Raw genomic sequence first — 10,014 nt, forward strand, 5'->3', positions numbered from 1 at the left:
TTCGGTTCCTGGACTAAATGCGAAAAGGTGCACGTCTCTAGGTGCTGTATTTAAAAATAGATTTATTTTGTGCTAAATTCACTGGTCTAAAATGTCACAGGGTCAGCAGTACAGTGGAACCTCGATAACTCGGATTAATCGGGACCGCGACCGATCCGGGTTATCGAAAATCCGAGATAGCCGGAGAATATGGTAAAAATTAATAAAATACGGTATACTTACAGATAAACTCCGTTAGAATTGAAATAACATGAAATATATTTATAAATATGCACAGTACCTACTCATTAAAATTACTAAAAAAACACCAAACCCAAACGTAAGCAAATGGAAGCGAACAATACAAGACACACAATACTAAAGACCATTGTTTATAAAAGAATTTTTTAAATAGTCTTTCCTAAACAATGCTGACAGTTTGAAATAAAAAGGAATAGATACTACAGACAGGTGGCTGTTGTTTCTGTGGCGTGTGCTATGAGTCATTTTTAATATCGTACAGTTCAATTTACACACATACACATTATCTCTCAAATATTATATTACATACATTTTTATTGTTGAAAGGTTTGTCTGATAATGATTGTAAATAAGCCACAATTAAATTGAAAAATACAAAATATTGAAAATCAAAATGTTTATCTGATGAAAATCGGTCCGGGTTAGCCGGACTTCCGGGTTATCGGGGCCGACTTATCGGGGTTCCACTGTATTTTATTTTAATCACTTCTTCATATCTATTTAGTTTTTGTTTATTTTCTTACTATATTTTATTTTTTTTAAGTTCTTAATGGAAATAAAAAGCAAACAAAAAGAAGGATTTTACGCATTCGGTTTCCATCGCTGCCCTGTCGATGAAACGAAAGCAGTAGAAGAATCCCAAATAGATTTCAACATCGAATTTTTAGAAGATAACCCAACCAGAATGAACCTTCTTGACGAAAACGAAACATCGACCTCTACTATAACAACCGAAGAATCACACGTCGACATAAATATAAACACTCAGCCCAGGCTTCCCTTAAATATTAAAATTTTACCGAAAATTAAAGCGGTGGACCATACAACAATGCAGGAAATGGAAACCACTACATCCATTAGGACGACTTTGACTACTGATTCAACTCAAACAAATCCAGTAGAGCCACCAAAATTACCGATATCCACAGTCACAACCGAAGAAACAACTCTACTTACAAGTTCAACAACAACAGTGTTATCTTCGAGTACTACGACACAAACAGAAGAAACAACTCGACTTACAACATCAACAACAGTAGTACCTTCAAGTACCACGACGCTAGAATCAATGTTACCTTCAGGAACAACTATACAGGAACCAACTTCCCCTATTAGCACAACAATAGAAAAACCTAGTTCACCTACCAGCACAACGATAGAACAAAGTTCACCTACAACTACAACGATAGAAGAACCTTCCTTTGCCACAAACATAGCTACAGAAGGATCGAGTGTACCTACTAGTATAACGACAGAACCACCTGTTGACTTTAGTATGCCTTCTAACAACAGTACAGATACATTAAAAGATGAAAAATCGTCAGGTATCCTGTACATCATAATGTCTATTCTATTTTTCCTGGTAGCTATAATTATGTTGGTTCTCTTAATAAAGGCAGGTTTAACACACAAGATACATTTTATGATGGTCGCAGTGATGTTTTTAAAGGCCTCAGTTCTAGTGCTACGTGCTGGCGGTTGGTATTACGTTAGGAAGTATCGCAAACACTCGCCTATCCTGGATAAAGCTTACTATGGAGTCGAAATTGCAAGAGGTAAGTGTACATGTTAATGGTTAATTACTGTATTCAAGTGACAATCCATCATATGTTTTGGAACGCTTCATCATCCAGCCTCAAAAGTGAACTCCTATCGTGCACCTCTCTTATCCAGTTTTTATTTCTACTTCTTCTTCTTATGCAATTCACTAATGGATGTTCGCGATCACGTTTGACCATTTTTCTCTATCCCTTGCAGTATGTATTGGTCTCCTATGTTTTTTAGTCCTGTCCATTGTTTGACATTACGGAGCCATGACATTTTCTTCCTGCCCACTCCCTTCTTCCTTCAATCTTTCCTTCAATTAAGCTTTGCAGAAATTGGTATCTTTCATTTCTTTCTCTGTTTAATTGTGCATAGCAGTTGTCGTTCTGTACCAATTCTTCTCAGGATTTCTTCATTTGTTATTCTTGCGGTCCAGGGAGCTTTGAGGATTCGTCGATAGATCCACATCTCAAATGCCTCTAGCTTATTCATTGTGTTTATTTTTAATGTCCATCCTTCCATGCCATATAGGAGCACCGACCATATATAGCATTTTGTGAATCTTAGACTTAGGTTTAGGTCAAAGTCAGAGTTCGTAAAGACGTTTGTGAATTTCATGAATGCACTTCTGGCCCTTTCTATCCGACATTTAATTTCCATATCCGACAGTCCAGTCTTCACATAGCCAGGTTCCCAGATACTTAAACTTTCTTACGCGCTCTACATCTTGGTTGTTATATGCTAGTCTTGCATTTTGATGTTGACATAATTGACGGCTGATTATAAGAAACTTCGTCTTTTTTATGTTGATACTAAGTCTTATGTTCTCGATATGCTCTCCAATTTTATTAAGAAGGTTTTGGAGGTCTTCTATATTGTCTGCTATTAATAACGAGTCATCCGCATATCGTATGTTATTGACCCAGGTACCATTCACTTTGATGCCGCTTTCGAATTCCTCAAGAGCTTCCTGGAAGATACTTTCTGAATATAAATTGAACAGTAGTGGGAAGAGAATGCATCCCTGTCTTACACATCTGAGAATTTTTTGAGCTTGCGTTGTTTCATTATCCACCTTGATGACAGCTGTTTGATTCCAGTAAAGAGCTTTTATACAACGAATGTCTTTTTGATCTATGTCGAGTTGTTTTAGTATATGTACGAGTTTATGATGTTGTACTAGATCGAAGGCTTTTTCATAAGCTATAAAGCACATCATTACATCTTTCCTTTGATCGTAGCAGTTCTGAGCTAGCACTTGGGTTGCAACTAGTGCTTCCCTGGTACCCAGGCCTTTTCGAAATCCAAATTGTGAGCAACCAATAACCTTATCGCATTTTGTGGAGATTCTGTAGTGAAGAACTTTAAGGAATATTTTTAAAGAATGGCTCATCAGATTTATCAGTCGGTGGTCTTGACACTTTGTTGCGTTGTTCTTTTTTGGCAAAGGGATAAAGGTAGATACAAGCCATTGGACAGGAAATTTTCCTTTTTTATAGATTTGGTTGAAAAATCTTTGGAGTATCGTAATTCCCTCTTCATCTAAGAATCTAAGTAACTCAACAGGAATTTGATCAGGTCCAACTGCTTTCCCATCTTTCGAGGTATTTATTGCTTTAGTACTTGTTTGGTGTAATAACAATACAAACAGGAAGGTAGGGAAAAATGATCACCCAAGAAAAGTTTTAAAATACATAAACTATGGGAACGGAACAGACTTATGGATTGCTTGGGACCACTCCACCAATACCTTCTAACGTTATAAATAAATGTTAAGTCGTCCTTCCACAATGAAGCCTATTAAAGCTTATAACAGGTTTAGAATAATGGATAAGAATATGTTAGAACAACTTAAATAGTTCTAGAACAGCTAGGAACAGGGCTAATGAAGCTTAAACAAAGTTAACTATTCTAAGCTGTTCTAGAGCTAGATTTAACTGTTCCGTAACTCTAATGAGCTATTTTAGATCTGTTATAAGTTATTCTAGACTTTTTATAAGCTGTTATAGACTTTTTTCTAGAGACACGACGCTGCACAGATTTGTAAGTCAGAGTGAAGTGGTCGGAACAATTCTAGAATACCTAAACAGGACTAAAATATTTTAAGCTGTTCTGTATGTATTATAAGCTATTCTAGACCCCTTATAAGATGTTTAAGATCTATTATAAGATCTTCCAGAGAAAAAGTTTCTATAATATTTATAAATTTATATATCAAATACAGCAACTAATAACAAGCAATCACTTTTTAAAGTATGGTTAAGATTTTCGGACTACTTACAAAAATTTATTTGTTGTTATGTTGTACATTTCAAAGATGCTATACTTCATTTTTTATTTTGTATTTTCAGGAGGCTTCCAATCCATTACTCAATTACTCTATGGCACCGGATGGGATGTCAGTAAACACACATTATCGGCAAAAGAAAAAATTATCCTAATCATTGCAGCTCCAATTCAGATTTTAGCAATAGCAGGGCAAGTTCTTCTGCCTAAAAGTCAAGAAAATCCAGCCAATGTATCCAACTTAACAACACCAGAAAATGCAATGAATGTATCCCAGTTACCTTCAATAGATCAAATAGGATTTAATTCACTAGCAAATGCAATCAACATATCCCAGTTACCATCAATAGATCAAATAGGCTTAAATTCAACAATGATTAAGGTTCAAGCAGCTGCAACAGATTTATTAACGGATTTTCAGAACTCTACGATGTATACAACTTTCAGGATCATGATCATTGTGTTGGATTGGGCTGGCACAATATTTATGTTGATTCCAGTGATTTTGACCATCAGACAGATATGGGTTAGTAAAAACAGATATTCTTATATATACTACCGAATACCACCGAAGTATTTTGTAGTTCATGCTGTTCTCGCAAGTGCATCAGCTCGTTCCTTGCTTTATATTCCTCGATGACCTGGAACCCATACCAGTGTAATACTGTTAGGTCCACCCTTATGCTTAAGTAAATGCTTGTTTTACTACCATGTTATAAATGCAATATAAAATGACATGTAAATTTCATGATTTTGGACCTCTGGGGTTTATGTTAAGTCCAATATTTGAAGTCCATTTTGTAACCATAATCAGAGTCTGTTGCATTATATATCTCAAAATTTGCCATGGGATAAGATGACCAGGTATCCACATAGCCCAGATCATGATGCATACGAATGACATTACACTTATTGGCCTCAGGAAATTAGTGTTTTTCTGTCTGGTTTCGCCAGGTTTGGGTTTAAAAGCCACTCTTATTAGCCTCCATGCTTTTGGTATCTATTCCAGTCTCAAGCTAGCCTACTATGGATTACTTTAGGTTATACTCCAGCGAAAGATTGAGTACACGAAAGGGCCAGTGAAAAGAAGAATTTCCTGGCTTGTAAACCTACTAATATTTTTATAATACTGTGCGTTTCTACCACACCAACATTTTTAATATAGTCATCTTTCTACAGATATTCCTCCCGTACTTAACATTTCCTTTCTTCTTCTTATGGTGTCGTATAGTGAGTTGGCGAATTATCTTAAAGTTAGACGTCTGTATTTTGTGGCATGCAAAAGTTTGCTAGTGTTATTTATGCCTATCCTCTCTTGCCCTCAATTTTTCTTTGGATGATTAGTTGAGGGATTGCGTTTTTCTCCTCTCAGGATATGGATCAAGTGTCAAATTTTTCGTCCCTTGATCACGTTGAGCAACTCTCTATCGGTATTAGCTCTTCTTAAGGCTTCCTCGTTTCTCACCCTATCTGTCCATAGTCCATGGTATGTGGAACATTCTTCGCAAGGTCCACATTTCGAAGACCTCCAACTTATTAATGGAAGATATTTTCAACGTCTATGTCTCCATGCCGTATGACAATATCGACCATACATAGCACTTAACCATTCTGTAACGAAGAATGAAGGAAAGATTGCGGTTACAAAGTAGCGGTTTAAATTTAATAAAAGCTTGTCTTGCTTGTTCGGTATGGAATTTTATTTCTTGTTAAGGATCCCATTGGTCATTCACCATCATTCCCAAGTATTTGAATGTTTTCACTTGCTCGATTGGAGCATTATCTAGTACTTGCAGTTATATTCTTAAAAGTGCGCCTTTTCTTATTGCCATGCATTTCGTTTTTCCAGCATTTATCTTCAAGCCATATGTTTTTCCTGCGGTATTTATTTCATTTTGCATCAACTGCGTATCATGTTCGCTATCTGTGATTATCGCGGTATCGTCGACGTATCGAATGTTATTTATCGGGTACTCGTTGACCTTTATATTAAAGATAGTGCCTTTTCTTTTAAAAATTTGAATTTCTTTTCAGGCTAGACGACGATCTGTTGGTAGATGTGCAATGTTAAATAGATTCCGAGTTTTCTTCGTGCTTCTATTGGTTTATATGTATGGTACACGTATTCTTCTCTACGAACTAGAAACAAGAGTACCAAACAGATGGTCATTTGTGGACGACCTCGTCAAAGAAGGGTCTACATTTATATTCGTTGTATTAACTGGAATCATTTTTGGTAGACCGCTTCCGGAAAACTCGCAATTCTCGTTAAGCGTAGATGATGATTACCAGAATCTTGAAGAAAATCAAGTGTAAGTAATATCTCTTTGTTTAACTAACTCAATAGGTAACACTTTTTATTTTGGCACTTGACAATGTTGACTGACAGTTGAATGAAAGTTGTACCATTTTACGAATATGCTGTTTCATAATTATTGACACCCATTTCTGTGCGCAAACATCTTAAGCAACCCTAACCTAAGCATTAGCATCCGATGGCGTACCACGAAATATTACGTGCCCTCTACGCTATTTTACGAAGTAGAAGGGTGGGCGTTAACAGCAGAAACTAAAAAAGGTAGATGCTTTAGAAATGTGGCCAAACCGACGCATACTGAGAATATTTTAAACAGAGTATCCAATTAGACAAGACGAAAACGGCGGGTTCGTTGGGAAAAATATTCCCATGAGATTTTTTTGCATAATTAAATTCGTGAGACATCCCAGAATAAGGTTCAAGAAGTCGCCCACTTGAAAAGTGGGCCAAATTTTTTTAACAATTTTTTTTAATCAAATTGCGAAAATGAATATTTTTGGCCTGGACATTTTTTTTAGGTTTTTTGGACCATTCTGGATAAAAAAGGTATCTTATAATTTTTCTGTAAAGTTGATCGTTTTTGAGTTATAAGCAATTTAAAATTAAAAAAAAAAACGAAAAATGGCGATTTTCAAGGCTTAATAACTCGGTTAAAAGTTATTCTTATGAAAGTCAGAAAGTGACTAAATCAAAGTTTAATGCCCCCTACAAGATCCCGAAGAAACTTGTGTCATTATTTTATTACTAAGCTGTTATTTATAAGTAATAATATTGAGCGCCATGCACGTGGTAGCCGGCCGTAAATGTGAGTGCAAGTAAGATGCACAATTAGACTGCCGGAGTGGCATCTCTCTCGCACTCAGCATTTACGGCCGGCTACCACGTGCATGACGCTCAATATTATGACTTAAAAATAACAGCTTTGTACAGAAAGAAAAAATTCTAGCTGAGAAACTTTAAAGAGAATGGTTCCAAGAACCTGAAGCTTCAAACATCATACATGTCACACAAAACATATAAGAAGAACGTATGGTGCATATGGTCTTGGTTTCCGAAAAAATAAACAGCTTAGCAATCTGATATGAAATTTCTTGTGTTTGGCCAACTTGTCTCACTCACTCCAATGATAGAGATGTCTAGCTTCTGTAGTTCAAGGAATAGATTTCTCAGCTTGCCAGCCTCTAAATTTCTTGTAGTTATCCTACACGAATTCTTCCACTAGTTAACAATTTGGAATGATCTGAGGTCTGATTGTGATTTGTCTCCTCTGCCGAATTAGAGATTCCATAGAGGTTTCTTAAGCGAAATGACATATATTTAACTGCATCTAGGCGAACTGGTACCATCCCTTGTACACACCTAGTGAGTTTCTTCAATAAATATGGTAACTAAGTTTGAACAACAAGTACCAAGGGTCATTACATGTAGCTAATGACAAAATAATATCTTTCAGTTACAGCCAGCTGCAGAGGTCTCTTGTTAGGCTACGATTAGTGTTCGTCGTCTTGGCGTTACCGAGTAGTTCCCTGTGTGAATCTTCTAGTACTACCAAGATTCTGACCGACGATTTTCGCTATATAGACATGAGCTCGGAAGCAAGCGAGAAATAATAGGTTTGATAGGTTTCCTGCATGTTTTGACACTAGTTTAATATAAAAACACTGTCACGTTTGATATACCTATCACAATACTAACATTAAGTACTATTTAGAGCTTATATACACAGAACAAGCTTAATAGCACAAACCTGTTACGAGTTTCACAAACTTTAGGCACTAATAAATCCCTAGTATTTAAGGAGCGATCCCTAATCGCTAAATATTACTGTGTCGTCTGAGTATCTGATAATATTTATCAGTTTTCTATTAATTTATGCACCATGTTCCAAATTGATCAAAGCACGTTTAAAGACTCGATCTAAATATAAATTTATACAGGGGACAGCACACAACCCTGCCTAACTTCCCATTAATACGAATGGTCGCTGTTGATGCCAATATAATTTTTCAGTTTTCCAGATGTTAATTTGTCATGATGGTCTGTGTTAAATGCCTTTTCATAATCAATAAAAAGGGCAAAGACATCTTTATGTGGATCTCGACATTTTTGTAGCAAAACGTTGAGTGCAAAAAGTGTTTCTCTACATAGTTCACCCATCCATCTCTAAATCCAATTTGCGTTTCATCTTTCATCTTGATCTTCTTCACTTCTCCTCATTCCTTGAACTCTACATACTGTTAGCTTGTTGTCTCGATTTCATCTAGAACTGACAGATTAGTATTCTGTGCAGGACAAGTCCAGCAATGGGAAAAATAAGGGCATCGACCAACTTGAGCTTCGTATTCATTGTTATTGTTCGGTTTTTCCATATTTTAACATCTTCACATTTATTTCTTGTTCTATTGTGGATAATACAGAGGAATAACACTTCAAAGTGTGACTTATAAGACTTATAAGTCTATAGTAGCTACAGTGTTTCGGGCGTTGCTTTTTTTGAGAAAGTTATGAATTCAGACCTCAACCAACCCTATGGGATTTCACCAGTTGAGTACACATAATTGAAAAAGCTTAACCAATATTTTAATGTTTTCTTCTTTAATTAGTTTTAACATATCTGCTGGGGTGTCATGCCTGTTCTTTACCAACTTTATAGCATGCAGTCTTCTACCTTTAGCATTTCCGGTCCTCTGCCTTCACTTAATGTCTGTTGCTCTTCTGGTCTGATGTCATCAAATCCTTCTATTACAGGGTATTTTTTCTATGACACACGGTTTATTGTTGTTGGCTCGTAGATTTTTAAAGCTTCGTGTAACGGGCATGGGCGCCTATTTATAAAAAATTTTAGGGGGGGAGGCAGACGTGAAGATGTTGCACATCACATTTTTTTATAATTTAGATGACAATATTATAGTTTAAAGCACCCGAAACAACATGGGTATGGGCGCCTGTGATATCGGGTGAAAATGTAGGACAAAAAAGCTAATTTACACCAAAATGAGCGTGTTTAATTTTTCAGGCATCCACTTTACACTCCCAACTTAATACCTGGTGATTATTATTAGTTTTACTAAAGATGTTAATATTATATACCTTCTGAGCACTGTAAGTATATCAATCACTTTTGTTTTATGTTATAGGTCTCGAGAATCTTGGTTGCCTATTGCTTTGAAGTCACTACCCTCGTTGATTTCCAAAGCCATTCTACAACCTTTATATGGACAAATTAGAGGAGAACGACAACCACTGCTTGAAAAAAAAGTAGTTCATTAATCATAATACTAGAGTTGTTATATGTGCACAGCATAATAGTCTTTATATATCAGCAAAAAGTATCATATATTTTGAGTTGAATTAAGACATTGTATTAGTTTTAAATGCACCAGAAGTTTGTTAATAAATTAGTATATAAGTCTGTTTCAATAATTCTTTCATATTTATAAGGAAAGACAGCGACAGACATCTGTGGTAAGAAACAAAAAAGCGGGTAACGAAAGCAACGATAATATCTGGTTTCCTGAGGGATATATTCTGGCGGAATAAATATATGAGCGCCGAAAGCAAAGTCCGCATTTATAAGACATGTGTTAGACCCGTACTGACAACGCAACTGAGACAAGGGCCGAGAC

The 10,014-nt window shown here is 36.1% G+C and overlaps 1 protein-coding gene across 2 annotated transcripts in view; it reads left to right on the forward strand.

The window, feature by feature from the left end:
• Positions 1–9,800, forward strand: part of LOC114336998 (uncharacterized) — a 70,024-nt gene extending 60,224 nt beyond the window's left edge. The window contains exons 5-9 of one of the 2 annotated variants that reach the window (XM_028287378.2): positions 785–1,796; positions 4,137–4,597; positions 6,106–6,383; positions 7,842–8,001; positions 9,526–9,800. In XM_028287378.2, coding sequence (XP_028143179.2) covers positions 785–1,796; positions 4,137–4,597; positions 6,106–6,383; positions 7,842–7,998 — 1,908 coding nt within the window. In that variant the 3' untranslated portion in view covers positions 7,999–8,001; positions 9,526–9,800. The remainder of the gene's footprint in view (positions 1–784; positions 1,797–4,136; positions 4,598–6,105; positions 6,384–7,841; positions 8,002–9,525) is intronic. The other variant, XM_028287387.2, reaches the window with a different exon arrangement.
• Positions 9,801–10,014: the final 214 nt, after the last annotated feature.

This window comes from Diabrotica virgifera, chromosome 8 (genome assembly GCF_917563875.1).
Source record: "Diabrotica virgifera virgifera chromosome 8, PGI_DIABVI_V3a".
NCBI lineage: Eukaryota > Metazoa > Arthropoda > Insecta > Coleoptera > Chrysomelidae > Diabrotica > Diabrotica virgifera.